Source organism: Antechinus flavipes, chromosome 6 (assembly GCF_016432865.1).
Source record: "Antechinus flavipes isolate AdamAnt ecotype Samford, QLD, Australia chromosome 6, AdamAnt_v2, whole genome shotgun sequence".
Lineage (NCBI taxonomy): Eukaryota > Metazoa > Chordata > Mammalia > Dasyuromorphia > Dasyuridae > Antechinus > Antechinus flavipes.
Window position 1 is genome coordinate 69918858 of NC_067403.1, and position 17178 is coordinate 69936035.

Sequence of the window (17178 nt, forward strand, 5' to 3'; positions counted from 1 at the left end):
TTCTAAAACTGGTTAAGAAAAGATAAATGTGATTGTTTTCTTTGTAGACTCCATGAAGAAGAAAGAACTCTGAAAGCCCTGTCTTCACTGAAGCCTTCTGAAAGTATGGGATCCGATGAAGCCTCATTACAGGAAGTAACCAACAAGGCAGCACCATATACAGAGATCCCTTACACAAATGATAGTGAGAAAACCTTAATAGAAAAAATGTTTGGGGGAAAACTTCAAACTAATATACACTGTTTGAACTGCAGGAGTACCTCACAGAAAGAGGAAGCCTTTACAGATCTTTCACTTGCATTTTGTCCTTCCTCTTCTATGGAAAACCTATCTTTCCAAGGTCCATCATGTTCTCCTAAGGTGCAGGATGACTTTGTGGTACAGGCTAGCTTGGTAACAGCTGGCTCTCCTGAAGAGTCAGCATTTTGTCATCCTGTCCCCCCTGGCTTTGGCTCAGAAACAGTCATGGATGAAGCAGCTTTAGACAATCTTCCTTCTGAGCTTCCCTGTACAGAAAACACTTTGGTTTCTAATGAACCATGCAAGATTCAGATTAACAGAGGAGTATCTCAGAAACCAGGAGGTGAAAACACACCTTCAGTTACAGACTTACTAAATTATTTTCTGGCACCAGAGATCCTTAATGGCGATAATCGCTATTATTGTGAAAACTGTGCCTCTCTTCAGAATGCAGAGAAAACTATGCAAATCATGGAGGAACCTGAATACCTTATTCTCACTCTCCTGAGATTTTCATATGATCAGAAGTGTCACATACGACGCAAAATCCTAGACAATGTGTCACTGCCATTGGTTTTAGAGTTACCAGTCAAAAGAACTAATTCCTCTCTAACTTCATTATCAGAAAGTTGGTCGGTAGATGTTGATTTCACTGATACTGGTGAAAACCTGGCTAAAAAGCTCAAGTCCTCGGGGACTGATGAAGCATGCTGCCCAAAACGGGTGCCCTATCTGTTAAGCTCTGTTGTTGTTCATTCAGGCATCTCCTCTGAAAGTGGACATTACTATTCATATGCCAGAAATATCACAGGTTCTGACTCTTCCTTTCAGCTGTGCCATCAGTCTGAAACTCTGGCTCTAGCTTCCCCTCAGGGTCATTTGTTGGGGGGAGAAATTCCTTCCGCAGTTATTGAGCAGGATCTGGAAAATAATGAAATGTCAAAGGAGTGGTTTTTATTTAATGACAGCAGAGTGACGTTTACCTCATTTCAATCAGTCCAGAAAATTACCAGTAGGTTTCCAAAGGATACTGCTTATGTTCTATTGTACAAAAAACAGAATAGTACTAGTGGTTTCAGCGCTAATAATGCAACTAATGGACTCTGGGTGAATGGAGACCCGCCTCTGCAAAAGGAACTCATGGATGCTATAACAAAAGATAACAAACTATACTTGCAGGTAAGTTGGAAATGATCTAGTTTGTGACTTATACAACTTTTCCTATTTGTAGCACACTCTAAAAGTAATTGTCACATGTCCTCAGTGTTTTGCAAATCTTGGTTAATTTTAAAATCTAATCTCTTAAATTCTTAAGATTTGTTTTAAAAATGGGAGTTTGGGGTTGTGAATATAAATTGCATTTAAGACTTCTCTTTGTAAACCATTATATGCCATGTAACGAGTAATTAGTACTAGTATATAATATCAACAGTTCATTATGAAATTCATAGCTTATAGTTATGTTATTTCAGTTATTTGAAAGTTGTCTCACACAATTGAGGTGAGTAAATTTGTTAAATCAGCCTTCAAAAGTGCTTTGTTTTTTGAGAAAGACATGAGGTTCTCGCCAGAATCCTTGTTTGGAAAATGTCTCAACAGCAGTTCTCCACCAAATGGCTGTTGAAGTGGTTCAACCCTACATGTAGTACAGGGGACTTTCTAGCCTTACAGAATTGGCCTGCTTTGGAGCTTTGTTTCTGACAGTCACCTAAAGAACTTTTGAAGAGACTGGTAGAGGATGGAAGAGGAAAAGAGCTACAGGTGCTAATCTTTGAGAGAAGAAATCCCAGGAATGTTTGGCATCAGATTTACAGTTTGGCAAAAGAATGGGCTGAGTAGTGCAGAAAATATACATAGTAAAGATGAGGACTTAGAAACATCCTACTTGATAGTTGTCATAATAGGAAAATCCCCATATTGGGATTTAATAAGTTGTGTGACTGTGCTCTGAGATTTCTTTTTTGCTAGATTGACTGACATTCACTGTACATAAAAATACAGTATACCGATGTGGCAACCAAAGTAGAAATTAACTTTTCATCTAAATTATGTCTAAAGAGAACATATGCTTCATTGGTTAAACCTGTAAATTACATTATAATAGTTGTAATTCTCACCATCTCCTTGAGCTGTCTTCTGAATATAATTATATTTGGTTAAATTCCTAGAAAAAACTATTTTCTACACACACTACTTCTATTCCTCTTCTGTCACTTCTTAGCTCTTGTCATTTAGACTTTTGATTTCAACTGAAACTTCTCCTTAGTGAACAAAAATCTCTTTACCAAATCTAATGGGCATTTCTCTTTTTTTATCTTTCTCACTTTCTCTGCTGCTGAATATTCAACTTTCTTAACTATCCTTAAATTCTCTCTCCTGTGTTTTCATAAAGATCTCTCTAGTTCTCCTTAGCTATGCCCCAAGACTTGTGTCTTGTACCCTCTTCTCTGTTTTCTGTCCCTTGGTGATCTCGGTGGCTCTTGTGGATTTAATTATCATCTCTAGGCACCTAGCTCCCAAATCTACATATCCAGCATTAGTCTTTGCTCTGAGCTTTAGCATCATATCTCCAGCTTCCTGCTTTAGACATTTTAAAATGATGCTCTGAAAAACCTTTGGTTTTATTTAATAGCTTTTTTTAAATTTTTGAACTACATGCAAAGATAGTTTTCAACATTCATACTTGTTGTTCCAAATTTTTCTCCATTCCTTCCCCCCTGCACTCCTTCCCTTAGACAGCATGTAATCCAAGCAGTTAAATATATGCAATTCCTGAAAAACATTTCAAATTCAACGTGGATCAGACCTCATTTCCCTCCTCAAGCTCACTCTTCTAAATTTCCCTATTTCTGTGGAGAGCGTCACTGCCCTACTAGTCTCAGGATTAGACATTCTCATGTTTGACTCCTTGCTTTCTACCCCTCATATCTAAGCATTGATAGATCTGAATCTCTCCTGGCTTTGTTTCTCGCCCCCAGTCTCTTCTAGTACTGAAGCAGCTCCCACCCAGCTCTGGTCCTCACGCCTCCCTGCTATGTGGAGGTAGTGGTGGCAAGTCTGCTTTCTTTTGCAAATGCTATGTATGCTGAGTAAGTAAAGCTTAAAGTACATAAAATTATTATGAATTTTTCTTTTATCTACAGTAACAAAATGTCCAGAACTTTGTGATTTGCCTAGCAAAATTCAAGGCACACTAATATGCCTTAACATCCTTTGATGACTTTTTGATGATCTAACCTCATGTCTTTGTATCTCATCACATGTATGAAATGTTTTCCATCCTCAACCTTTACCCGCAACAAAGCCTTTCTTGATTTTCCCAACAATTAGAGTTTATTCTATATATATTTATGGTTACATATTGTCTCCAATAAAATATAAGATCCTTGAGAGCTGGTACTATTTGAGATTCCCAAGATTTATCTCAGTGTGACTGGCCATAGAATAGATTTTGAATGCTTATTAGCTGATTTTTCTCTTAATAAATATTTCAACTCTTTAATCTCACTACCAGTAAGAAACAGTGGGTCTTTTTTTTTTTTTTAATAGCTTTTTATTTACAAGATATATGCATGGGTAATATTTCATCATTGACCCTTGCAAAACCCTCTTTTTCAGCTTTTCCTCTCCTCCCCATCCCCTCCCCTAGATGGCAGGTAGACCAATACATGTTAAATATGCCAAAGTATATGTTAAATACAACATATGTGTATATATCCATACAGTTATTTTGCTGCATAAGAAAAATTGAACTTAGACATAAGGTAAAAATAACCTTAGAAGGAAATCAAAAATGCAAGCGGACAAAAATAGGGAGTGGAAATGCTATGTTGTGGTTCATGTTCATTTCCCATAGTTCTTTCACTGGGTGTAGCTGATTCTTTTCGTTGAACAAATGGAACTGATTTGGTTCATCTCATTGTCGAAGAGAGCCATGTTCCATCAGAATAGATTCTCATATAGTATTGTTGTTGAAATATATAAAGATCTCCTGGTCTTCTCATTTCACTCAGCATCAATTCATATAAGTCTTCTCCAGGTCTCTCTGAAATCATCCTGCTGATCATTTCTTACAGAACAATAATATTCCATAACATTCATATTCCACAACATATTCAGCCATTATCCAATTGATGGGCATCCCTTCAATTTCCAGTTTCTAGACACTACAAAAAAGGGCTGCCACAAACATTTTTTGCACATGTGGGTCCCTTTCCCTTATTTAAAATCTCTTTGGGATATAAGCCCCGGTAGAAACACAGCTGGATCAAAGGGTATGCCCAGTTTGGTAACTTTTTGAGCATAGTTCCAAATTGCTCTCCAGAATGGTTGGATTTTGTTCACAAATCCACCAACAATGCATCAGTGTCCCAATTTTCTCCACATCCTCTCCACCATTCAGCATTATCTTTTCCTGTCATCTTAGTCAATCTGACAGGTGTGTAGTGGTATCTCAGAATTGTCTTAATTTGCATTTCTCTGATTAATAATGATTTGGAGCATATTTTTATATGGTTATAAGTAGTTTCCATTTCTTCAAAAATAGTTCATATCCCTTGACCATTTATCAATTAGGGAATGGCTTGATTTCTTATAAATTAGGAATCAATTCTCTATATATTTTGGAAATGAGGCGCCTTTATCAGAACCTTTGGGAAACAGTGGGGTCTTTAGGTATAACCTTTTTTACATTTTAGAGGAATCCCAGACTTTGATTGTCTCTTGAGTATTTCAAGAAAATAATCAGACGGGGCGGGGGGTGGGGGGTGGGGGGAAGGAATAAGAAGCTGGTTCTCAGTTAAGATGGGAATACCACTAAAATAGCACTACTGAGAATCCTAGAAAGTATGAGTATTTATCTTTTTTTTTCTTCTCTAACTTCATCCTGGCTTAGCTTGGACAATGAGGTGAGGAGTAAGGATGGCCCATGGTCCCAAGCCAAGCCAGTATTGTGAATGGAAAATCCAGAATCAAATCACCGAACCTATTGAGCTCTTGTCTGTAAAAGAGGGACAGTCTCTGTTATCCTATTAATAGATAATTTCATTAGGAGACACTGGAGTTAACAAAAAATTAGCAGTCCTTCCTTAACGTGGTAGAAAGAATTCTTCTGACTGTGCCACTGGGTTTCGTCTGATGTCATGACAACCAAGTCTCTGGTTTAATAATGCAAGTGAAATGTATCCATGTGATCAGAAGACTATCTGTAATGTTTGTTTAGAAATATTTAGGAGAAGGGAGGATAGAGTAGTATAAATGCCATGGATTTGTCCCTGGGAAAATATATGGTACAAAACTAAGCTAAATAATTGAATGCAGTCCCATACAAGTCTTCACATGCACACATCTCCCAACAAATTTCCGAAAGGGTTGGCCTGATTAATAAGGAAATAGAGTTTAAATTAATTAAAGCACTATATAAACATTTTTTTAAATCATTCTTTTAATGACTGCTTTGTAAGATTATTTTCTGAAAAATAGCAGAAGTCATACCTGAATTGAGTTTCTGAGCACACTTACCCTTTGCCACAAAATAAGTAATTTTAGAAAAACAAGAAAAAAATTATGATTTGTAGTAGTCATTGGGCTTTTTGAGGGCAAGACTGACTAATTTTCTCTTACCTTCTAAAAGCAGATCTGAAAAAAAAATAATGGATAACAAAAAAAAATGTAATTTTTAGAAAAGTAACATTTGTATTGACATATATTGGTAATTTGACCATACAAGATTGTTTCCTTCTAAAACATACTTAGTTTCACTTCTTTTATCCAAGTAACTTACTGTGATAAATACTTTTTTTTCTTTGTTACCTGTACATTACTGAGTAAATTTTGCAGTTTCCTATGTAACTATTTGAGTGCATTTTGCATTCACAGTACAGTAGTTATATGATTTGATTCAATTTTATGTCAAAATTTGTGTGGAGGTAATTTAGCAAAAAATGTACAGATATACAAATTTAAGAAGTCTGCCATGTCTTATCTGTATTGAGAGGCAGCAGGGAGTACAAAGATTTTAGAAGCCAGAGGAAAACTTTTGTTCAAATTCTGTTTCTGACATTACCCTTGTGACTTTAGGCAAATCACTGAACCTATTGAGCTCTGTCTGTAAAAAGGAGGGACTTGGCCTATTCCACAGTCTTTATTATCCTACTAATAGGTGATTTCATTAGGAGACACTGAAGTTAACAAAAAATTAGTCCTTCCTTAAAGGAGCTGCCATATTCCACTGAAGATATTCCTATTCCCTTTGCTAGTTTCTTGAAATAAGAAATCTTGAGCTAAATTTTACTGTATGTATTATACTCTACACTATAAGGAAAATTAGAGATTTAAAGATGGAATAGACTCTTAAATTGTAAAATCGAGCCCTTCATTATGAAAGAAAGAGGGGGCCTAAGATCCCACAGATAGTGAGTAGCAGTGCTAGGATTTGAATCTAGGTTCTCCTGACTCCAAATCTAGCACTCTTTTCCTTATACCAGATCCATAGCACCAATGAAGAGTGACCTGGCTTTAAAACAAATTTTTTTTAATAATTAACATTTATTGTTTTAAGGTTTATAAAAAAAAGTTACATAATAGGAAGGTCTTGCAAGTATTGTGTTCCTATTTCAGAGATGAAAAAACTGAGACCTGGAAGAATTAGATGACTTGCTACCACATAACTAGGCAGTCTCCATTATAAATTTGAACCCAGATCTTTCTATTCCCAGTTCAAGAAGCTCTCTACCTATCCATTATTAGAAATCTAACATGTCAAGCCAATTGTTATAATCTTGTTATTAATCACTAGTTAAATGATCTGTGATACAACCAAGACAAATCTATTCTGTTGTGTTCTACCATGCCACACATGGGTCACTTGTCCTTGAACAAGCAAGGACAATTGACTTTACTGCTCCCTACCTGGCTATCTTGTTTGTCTCATTTATTATAGGGATGACTTCCACAGCACTGTGCCTGTGCGATGTAGGGGACGGAATTCATATTGTGTACCTCTAGAGCTGGGATAGTGCTTTAGTGGCATTCAGATTACCCAACTAATTAACTGCAGCTGGCAAAGTTCCCGAAGATCACAGACGGTTGTGGGGAGGGAGGGAGTGTGCCCTCAAGAGATTTGATGCAAGTCATGTTAAGAAATTATGAAGTTAATTCTCTCTATTTCCCCCCAAAAAAATTTTTTTTTTAAATTACATACTAGGGAAGTTATGGATTAAATACAATTGTGTGGATTACTCTAGACATTATTTAATGGAAAGGTGTTTCTCTACTTTCAAGTAACTGACTTAAAAGTAAATATTTGGAACAACTCATTATGAAATTGGGAATCGTCTTATCTGGTTAATGTAGCAAATCCAAAGTGGTGCTTTTTTTTTTTTTTAATCTCTAGGTCTGATAATATGTCTGATTTCAGGATTTTCTATTGTCGTCAGCCTTATGTATTAAAAAAACAATAATGGCAGCTTGCATTTTTAAAGTGTTTACTAAATGCTTCACAATTTTTAATCTTACTTAAATTAACCCTTGAAGGTACATTCTATTATCTTCATTTTACAGATGAAGACATTGAGGGTAAACAGCTAAGTTATTTGCCCAAAGGTCAAACAACTAGTAAATATCTGCGGCACAACTTGCTGGCGCTACTCCATCTACTGTACCATCTCTCTAAATAACTAGCAAAGCAGTTATAGCAATTAGAATCTAAAACCTAAATTGCTTGCTTTATCATACCAAGCCATTTTGATCCTTTTAATTTTATGCCAAGAAACTGTTTTGGTTCTTCTCTTAAAAAATTAAGCATGTTTTAATAATTGCCAAGCAACTGGAAAATGTTGTGATGGAACTTATTTTCAGCTGTTATATTTAGTTTTTTTTTTTTTTTAATGTTGATAATTGGGAGGTTTTTAAAAATAGCTGTATCCTTAAAATCCTTAGATTTTTATTTAATAGTAGTTTTGTGCCTTATTCATTTTATAGTTTTGTAATAGATTACTTTATGTAGAATATTTTTTACTTTAACATAGTGTATTGTTTGCCAAAAAGATTATTCTAAAATTAATTTAGTAAAAAAAGAAAGATTGGAGAAACCATTTTAAGGTTACTTATATGTGTACTATACTTAACTAGATTTTTTTATTAAAAGAAATGTCTTCATAAGTTGGCATTTAATGAATTTTAAATTTTACTTAATACAAACTCAGTTTATTAGTGATAGGTTGTGATCTGATTTTCAATTCCTGAGTAGCAACAAGAGAAATATGTTGTTAGATAAATTAAGCGATAAGATGAAGTTTTCATTGCCTAGGCAAATGTTCTTCAAGAGAACAGTCCTTATCCAATCTTTTCATAACTGTAGCCTGGTACATAAACATGAAATTCACTCAACTTCTACAGATTTAAACTCTGCATACCCAAGTAAAACTTTCAGAGCTCTTCATCTTTTTCAGAGCGGAGAAATGGGAGACAAGGACATATTATTCAGAGGAAGAGTCCAGGAGATTCTGATAGTGTTTATCATAGTGAATTATTCCTACAGTGGAGATCCAAGAATAAGTTAGGAATAATAGATATGGGGCAGCTAGATAGCACCAGCCATAGTCAGAAGGTCCTGAGTTCAAATGCAGCCTCAGACACTTAACACTTTTTAGCTGTGTGGCCCCAGACCTTAGCTGTGTGCCATCTAACACACACATATATACGGGTGTGGGTTAGATGGCATTTATAGAGCACAGAGTACTTAAGAGTATACTGAGGTTCAGTAAACTCACTTGCCCATAGTCACACAGTTAAATGTCAGAAAGTCAATATTAGTGTTAGGCACATGATTCTGAAGGTCGATCTGTGCTGAGTCTTTGATGGAGTTTGATTTTTATCATTTTTCTTAGAGCAAGAAATCTAAAATTCTTAGCCCCCACACCAACAGTTCTATTAATCTTCGGATTAACAAACACCCTGACATAAATTTGTAAATGTAAATTGGTTGCTATGGGAACCAAGATTTGACTCTTTAAAATTATATCCCAAAGTTATTCTTTTCCCTTATTGAGGAAAAACCAAATGAAAAAGTGGTTTTTCCCTCTTTAATTTGCTCATTTGGGAATCTTTCCACAAAAACTAATTGCCTCTAGAACTTTGTCAGCCCTAATATCTGTACAATCGAATGACAACTGATAAAATGTCAGTTTCATTCTGCTACTTTATTTGGAAGCCTCATGAATTAAGGTACAGTTTTTATGATCCCAAAAGCAGTGGGACAATTAGCTTAATTGCTTATTCTGTATCTTTCATCAAGCCTTGGGAAATGACATGGCTTAACTGTCAGAAAGTTGCTTGAAATTCAGATAAAATTCTCTATTAGATTTCCCAACACGCACGTTATGAGTACAGTTAGAATTAATTATTCTCGTATCTCATCACATCTTCTATTTGAGAGAGTAATTTAATAAAAGCAATATAAAGAATAACAGACACCTTCAAGCCCATTCCAGAAGCTAGTTGTGAACTATGGGTAAGATTAACAGTCTGATACCTCAGTTTCTTCATCTGTAAATGAGAAGTGTGTGTGTGTGTGTGTGTGTGTGTGTGTGTGTGTGTGTGAGAGAGAGAGAGAGAGAGAGAGAGAGAGAGAGAGAGAGAGAGAGAAAGACATGCTTCATAGGGTTATTGTGAGTTAGTATATTTAAAGCATTTTACAAACCTTGAAGTGTGCATATGAATGCCAACTGTTATCATTAAATTAGTTATAGGATTAGAACAATATAAATTAACACATGTGGCATGCCTTTTACACCTGTTTAACTCATTTTTCAAATGAAGAAATAAAAGATTTACTTAGTTGAATTCAGTATTAATATTGAATACACCTAAAAAGGTTTTCTATTCCAGTGGAGGGGTTGTGATTGGCATTTGGAGAAAAAAAAAAGTATTTCTATGCTCTTGGGAGAGAGAACAAGCTACTCAGTAAAATACAAGAGGCTTATCCAAAAATGTTCCTCAAATTCACAGCTAGTATAAAAGTCTCCTTTAGCCTGTTAGAGAATCGAAGGCTAGTCTACTAATTGCATTAAACCATTATGCATTACCATGTCATTAGCAGCATTTCATTTTGACAGTCCCACGTCAGTCACAGAGCAACCTGAAGCAAGCTAAAGCTGCTCCTAAAGGGATCATCAATGCACTAGATTTATTTTTATTATTATTATTGTATAATGGAAAATTGAGTCTTGAATCTGCTTGGACCAAGGGGATTAAACTGAAATTTTAAGTTTGATTAATAATAATAATAATAACAATAATAATAATAATAAAAAAGATATGCTCTTGAAAATCTACTGGCCAGACCAAGGTTGACAGGTTGATAAACCTAGACTTGTCACTAGTATAGTAGGTAATAGTAATCGAATAAAGTAACCTGTTGCAAGACATCCTTTTTAAAATGGGCATTTATTTTTAGCTGTTTCTTAAATGAGTTAAAATAGTCCATAATAGTTTGAAAACCCATTCATTAAAGGAGTAAAACTGATGGTTTACCAATAGTCTATCACATCCAAATCTAAGCTTCCTTTGTTGAAAACAGTGGGTTTCATTTTCCATGCGTAAGTCAGTCATAGCAAATAGTATTTTTCTTTTTCTTTAGTGTACTGCTAAGATTTCTGCAGCAATGATAGGTGGAAAGGAGATAAAAATGGTTTCTCTGTCAGTCCGACTAAGCAATAGGTTTTTATTGATCATTATCACCTCTTCCCTACCTTGACAGTTTTTTTACATGGTAAAAAAAATTTGGGTTACCACCTAAATTGTTGCTAGTAGTCATTGTGTGTTTTGACTCTAAATTGTCTTTGAAATTTTAATTGGAACAAATTCTCAATCATATACTAATTTTAACAAAATTCATTGTTTTTTAGCTGGTAGCAGAGAATAAATTGCACATATACGTATATTTTTTAATTTAGCATATTTCACAAGTTGTGAGGGCACAGGAGATGATGTAAAGAACAACTTTATTTCTTAGGAACAAAATTTATCCAAACTAAAGGATACTGGATTGGTTAACATAAGTTCTGTTCCTAGCTCAAAAAATTGGGTAAGGAGAAAGGGTCTCAAACATCCTGCCATTCTTTTTATTAATGTAATAGAAAGAATCAGACACTAAACTATAGGTTGAAGACAGTCCTGAAATTGGGATGCTCCTCTTTAAAAATAGCATGTTGTGGGCTTGATTGTTCATGACACCTTGAACTCTCGAGTTTGAAAATGAATCCCATGAGCAGTTTCTGTTGAAGTTGCATTTTAATTCTGGCTCCAACATTTAATTAGCTGTGTTGCCTTGGGTCATTTTATGTGTCTGGACTTCAGTTTTCCTCATCTATAAAATAACAGTTGAGCTAGGTAATCTTTAAGATCCTGTCCAACTTAAAAATTCTGTGATTGAATATAATATCCAGCTGTTTTTCAAATAGCTTACAAGTGTCCATGCCTAGTAAGTGAAGGCACATACCGTTAAACTTAATATACAAGAGTTTAGCTTTGCTATCTGGATTTTTCATGGTTGTTTCAAACGTGTGTGTTACTCAGAGACTGATATCTCCCAATACCATTGTAGAATTGGGGAAATATGGAGGAAACTTGGCTTTCCACTTAGATAATACTTTTTTTTTTCCATTAATTCAATTTATTACCTTGATCCAACAGTTTTCAAAATGCCCATGGATCTGGAATAATGCTTTGTGCTTGCAAGCTAGCTTTTATGTGTTCACAAGTGTATGTCTGTGATACGTACCCTGAGTATTCAAAGAGAGAAATCTTTTCCTAAATGTTGAAGAATATTAACTATATTTTCTTTGAGACAACTTAACAGCCTGTCCTTCTGATGTAGGATCATGGGATTTTTAGCCAGAAAAAGACCTTTAAAGGTCATTAATTCATACACCCCCTACTCCATTTTACAGATGAAGAAAACTGAAGTCAAGATGAAATGATTTTGTCTAAAGTAACAGGAGTTTAAACAGTTGAGCTAGTATTGGAACTCTAATCTTAAAAGGTTTAAGATTCATTATTATACACCTATTATGGGTTAGGCCCTGGGAACATAAAGACAAAACTACCATCAGCAAGTTTATATTCTTCTGGTGACAATGTATATGTAAATAAGAATTTAAAAAAATAAAGTGGAGAGCAGAAAAGAAACATAACTAGAGAGTTAGGTATTGATTGAGCAGAGTTTTAAGGAAATTATATTTTAAAGGTAGAGGAGCACTTTCTTAGATATTGGGAACAGCTGGTCAAAGACATGGAGAGGTGGGAGATTAGGAAAAAAAAAATTTAGTTGGATCGTAGAGTATATAAATGTGAGTGACAAAGAAGGTTGGAGCCATTGTCCCCTTCCTGGGCCACCGAGCCTGTGAATTTTAATAATACAAATACCTAGTTTTTCCAGCAGTTAAATTAAGATTATTTACAAAGATATTTTAAAAATTAGTTATTTAAAATTAAGTCCATTTGTTCTTGACTGTGGAGTTTTGAGATATTCTGTTAAAATAGTAACTTTTTATATAACTTCCATTATATATTCTATTTGTTTTGATTTCAGGAACAAGAGCTGAATGCTCGAACACGTGCACTACAGGCTGCTTCTGCTTCCTGTTCCTTTAGACCCAATGGATTTGATGACAATGACCCTCCAGGAAGCTGTGGACCAACGGGTGGAGGGGGTGGGGGAGGATTCAGTACAGTTGGCAGGCTAGTTTTTTGATCCTAAAAAGGAATAGTCCAATCCTGAATGCACTGATTATAAAACGGCATCCAATACTTATGACTGTTAAAATGTCAGATTGTATCAAACATATCTAGTTTTATTTTCTTCTGCATTTGATCCCTATACTAAGAACCTACCCATTACTTGTTTTTATTTTCTTGACAATACATTTATTTATTAACAAAGTGCATCATGGAAAAAAATCTACCTCTTAAAAGTCCATTTACTTTTATGGTTAGACATGCTTGACCAAAACAAAACATAAAACTTTCAAAGAAAATATATACATGGTCCCTAATTAAGCTGCATTAAATTTAGTAGAGGCAATTAAATTGTCCTGCTCCTATTCATACTGAGCAAAAGGGCAGTTTATTGTCTTTTTGAAAAGAAATCTGCATTGAACCAAGAAATGAGGAGGGTGGGAAGAGATTCGAAACATTCAATGTATTATCCATAGTTATCCCATCATTAAATTTGTATGTCCTTGAAAATATCAGAGGTGATGCAATCTATAATGAAGGCAATAACTTAACCTTTGTCTTGCTACAGTACTTTCCAGGTTAGTGCTCTTCAGAGACATTTTATTTACATTTCAAGTACAAATGTTTAAGGAAAAACATTTATAGATATTTGCTAAATTGATTTCAGAAAAAAAAGGTGCATGGTCCTCTAGGAGCAAAATTTTTAACTAGAAATTGCTAACTTTGTAGTATTTCTAATTGTTTAAGGATTTTTAAATTCTATTTCAGGGAGTATATCTGCTTCGTGTTTTGAAGGAGGTGGGTTCTGTATGTGCCTTGCAGTACTGTAATTTAAAATGTGAGTTTTTGGCTGCAGAAAATTTAAAGAACATGAAACCTTAGAAATTAACTTCTTTTGTGTTGATGGTATTAGAATTATAACTTTTTGAAAGGTATTAGATTTTCCAGAAATAAAATCTGGTGGTTCTAAAAAAAAAAAAAAAAAAAAAAAAAGAAAAAAAGAAAAAAAATGTTTGGTAGTTGACTTTAAACTCCTGAAAGAATTCAGAAGAAATTATTCTAGGAAAGCATAATTTTTTTGGATTGCATTATTAACCAAACAAAATCCTAAGCATTAAACATTGATCCCAAATTTTTGTAGCTGTAAATTTGTTTTATTTTTTGGTTCAGATATCATCTCTGTATTTTATATTTGTACTTCTTTTAAATGACTGAACTCCAATCAGTACTTGTGCTTTCTTACTCTACACAGAATTCAAAAATAATTATTTTTTAAATTAATCCTCCTACTGTGTTCTTAGGATTTGATTGTTTCACCTACATTTGCTTTAAAAACAGTTTAAGCAAGAATTGGAGTTAGAGAATTTGGCTTTGTCTTTTTTTCCTCAATGTTTTATGACAATAAGTAAAAAGTCCAAGTTTCCAGAGAAAGGAAAGGTGCCCAAGAAAATTGGTTTGAGTTAAAAGCTGAAAATATTTTTTTGGTGGAACCAGTGTTGAGACAGCATGACATGTAGTAGATTGAGATTGGCTTCTGAATGAAGGAGTCTGGGTTCAGGTCCATCCTCTGAAACATACTTGATTGTATGACCCTAGCTAAGTCATGTAATTTCTCAGGGCTCCCAAACAACTCTTAAGACTTTAAGTTACACAGCATGTGTTGCTATGGATTAAAAGGGAGACTTTCCCTGGGAATTTTCCCCCACAAAACAGTTCTGTCAAACAGCAGTTCTGTCAAAATTTTGCATTACTTTTTATTTTAAGGTTGAATGAGTTTCCTAAGGTTTTATTATTCACCTTTGCTGTAGGTTTGGGCCTATAAAGACAACTACAGCAATATTGTACATGTATTCATATTTGTGATTTGTGGCAGTAAGAGAATGAATTGTGAATAGAGCCTTCTTCAAAGAGAATTATTTCATAGACCAGGTATGATAGAAAAGCATAACATTTGAATAGAAGAGTATGAACTTTACTCTGGAGATTTCCTACACTTTATATATTGTCTGCAGGTGACAAGATGGCACTGTCTACAGGATGTTTCTAATTAGGTGAAGATTGTTATTGTGGTGGGGTGGTTGGTTGATTTTGGAGAGGGTTGGGAAGGTAATTTAAAGTCAGGCTTTTTTTTTTTCCTTTTTTTTTTTTTTTTTTTAATTTTTATTTTGTTTATAATTCTGTTGCAGCCAACTTTGAATCCTGTTTTTACAAGTAATTTTTGACATGGAAATAAAAATGTATTACTAGTGAGATATAATGTATATAAACCTTAAAGCATTATATAAATGTCAGTTATTATATCAAAGACTTGAAGTGAACTTTAAGAAGCATTTCCTCATCATTAATCTTGTTGGTAAAGAAATTTACTTTAAAGTTTACAAAAATTGTAAATGCATTAGTTTGGTTGTCAGCTCTGATATAAACTTTGGGTCCTATGTTACTAAAACCATTTAGAATAAATAATACAGCATAAACTTAACTTTGAAATTTTACAGAAATTAACATCAGTTACTACAAATCTTTGTCTAGGGCAAGAATTGGATCCAGAATTATTGGACGCATAGTTCATAAATGAGGCATTGGTTAGCAGAGGATAAAAGACATGCATGCTGGCTAATTTACTGCCCCCTTCAATGATTTCCATATAAGTTTATAAACAAGAGAACACAGTGTCATTTCTCCTAACCATTGTACTTTCCTTCCCTTATTCCACAGGCTTTCTTCCTAATAGGAATCCTCATGTAGAGTTGACTTGATAAAGATAGCAAGTTAACATTTCTCTTTAGTTTAGCCCAAAGATATTTTTTTTGAACAAATGAGGCCGATTTCTCCCATATGGAAATTTTTGTTGTCAGTGCTTACTTACCAAGAGATAGAAATTTAGGCTTTGTCTTTTTCAAAAGCAGCTGACAGAAAATAATAAAAGCAAAGCTTCATTTGTTCCTTCTCTGAGAAGGAAGAAAAGATTATTTGACATAAGGTGTAAGGGCTGGAGTTTGGTCCCTAAATTGTCCTTGCTATTCGACTTGTAAATCCTTTGTGAGAGGACGGTATTTTAGCATGTTCCTGCCTAGGCTTTAAACCCAGACCCCACCCCACCTTCCAAACTCCCCTCTGTTTCCCCTACACCCAATTGTTAGAGCTACAATCTGGACCTGCATTTGATACCCCTAGTCTTCCCTTCTCCCTCCCTTTCCAAAAAAGGCCTTGGAATCCCCATAAATTCCAGTGTATGAAGTTAATAGCTCTCATTACTTTAAGTTACTGAGGCTCACACCACATGAGTGTGGGCCCCAATCACAACTTGGTTAAAGCGACTTAGTGAGATATCTTGTGTTTTTTCTAGGCTTACAACTGTCACAAACATTGAAGAACTAAATCTGTTTTGATCATGAAATGATTTTCATATCATATCCTCTTTTTTTTCTGTATTTTTATTCTTGTCATTTTTCTGACTGGCATAATATTCGTTAAGCCAAAATAGAAGTGAATGTGTACTGTGATAAGTTGAAATTCAATCGAATGCTTTTTGCAGGTTTTTACTTTTACAATTAAAGAATCTCTGTATTCCACAGTAAGGGTGCTCCCTCCACTCCAATAAAGACGTTCTTAACCCTGTTTTAAACATTCATTACCTAGCAGCCAAGCCACCCCATGATATTTCTTTAAAAAGAAAAAAAGATTAAAACAACTCAAGACTTATTTATTGGAGTGGACACCTATGAATCTTTCTGCAAACTATAATTTTAATTGTTTTTTTATTAATGTCTTACCTTTCTGTGACTTTGATTGCTAACTTTAAAGCACAATACAGAAAGATTTTAAAATACAAGATGTTTGAGGTGAGCAGTATTTTTCATATCGATAAATCACTTTATACAGCTGGGGAGAGGGGAAGGTGCCACGCCGGGGAACGGATCTCTGGGGGGAAATCTGCCACTCAGTGCTGTCTGCAAAACTCGGGACTCCTTACAGAACCTCAGTTTGGTCATTTATAAAATGATAGAGTTGAATTAGATTCTCCAGTCCAGTGAGTATCTCGCTGGGTTGTTGTAAGGATCAGATGGTACGGCAAGCCATTTGTAGATCTATCGAGTCTGCCTTACTATTACATCCAAAGTAAAAGCCATTTATTCTATCATGTGTTTATGGGCCTCTCCTGTGCTAACGCGGAGGTAGCCCAAGTGGAGCTCCCTGCGG

General features: G+C 34.8%; 1 protein-coding gene across 1 annotated transcript in view; it reads left to right on the forward strand.

Annotated features, from left to right (window-relative positions):
- Positions 1–16810, forward strand: part of USP38 (ubiquitin specific peptidase 38) — a 31754-nt gene extending 14944 nt beyond the window's left edge. Inside the window, exons 9-10 of the mRNA XM_051967191.1 lie at positions 48–1419; positions 12833–16810. Coding sequence (XP_051823151.1) covers positions 48–1419; positions 12833–12994 — 1534 coding nt within the window. The 3' untranslated portion in view covers positions 12995–16810. The remainder of the gene's footprint in view (positions 1–47; positions 1420–12832) is intronic.
- Positions 16811–17178: the final 368 nt, after the last annotated feature.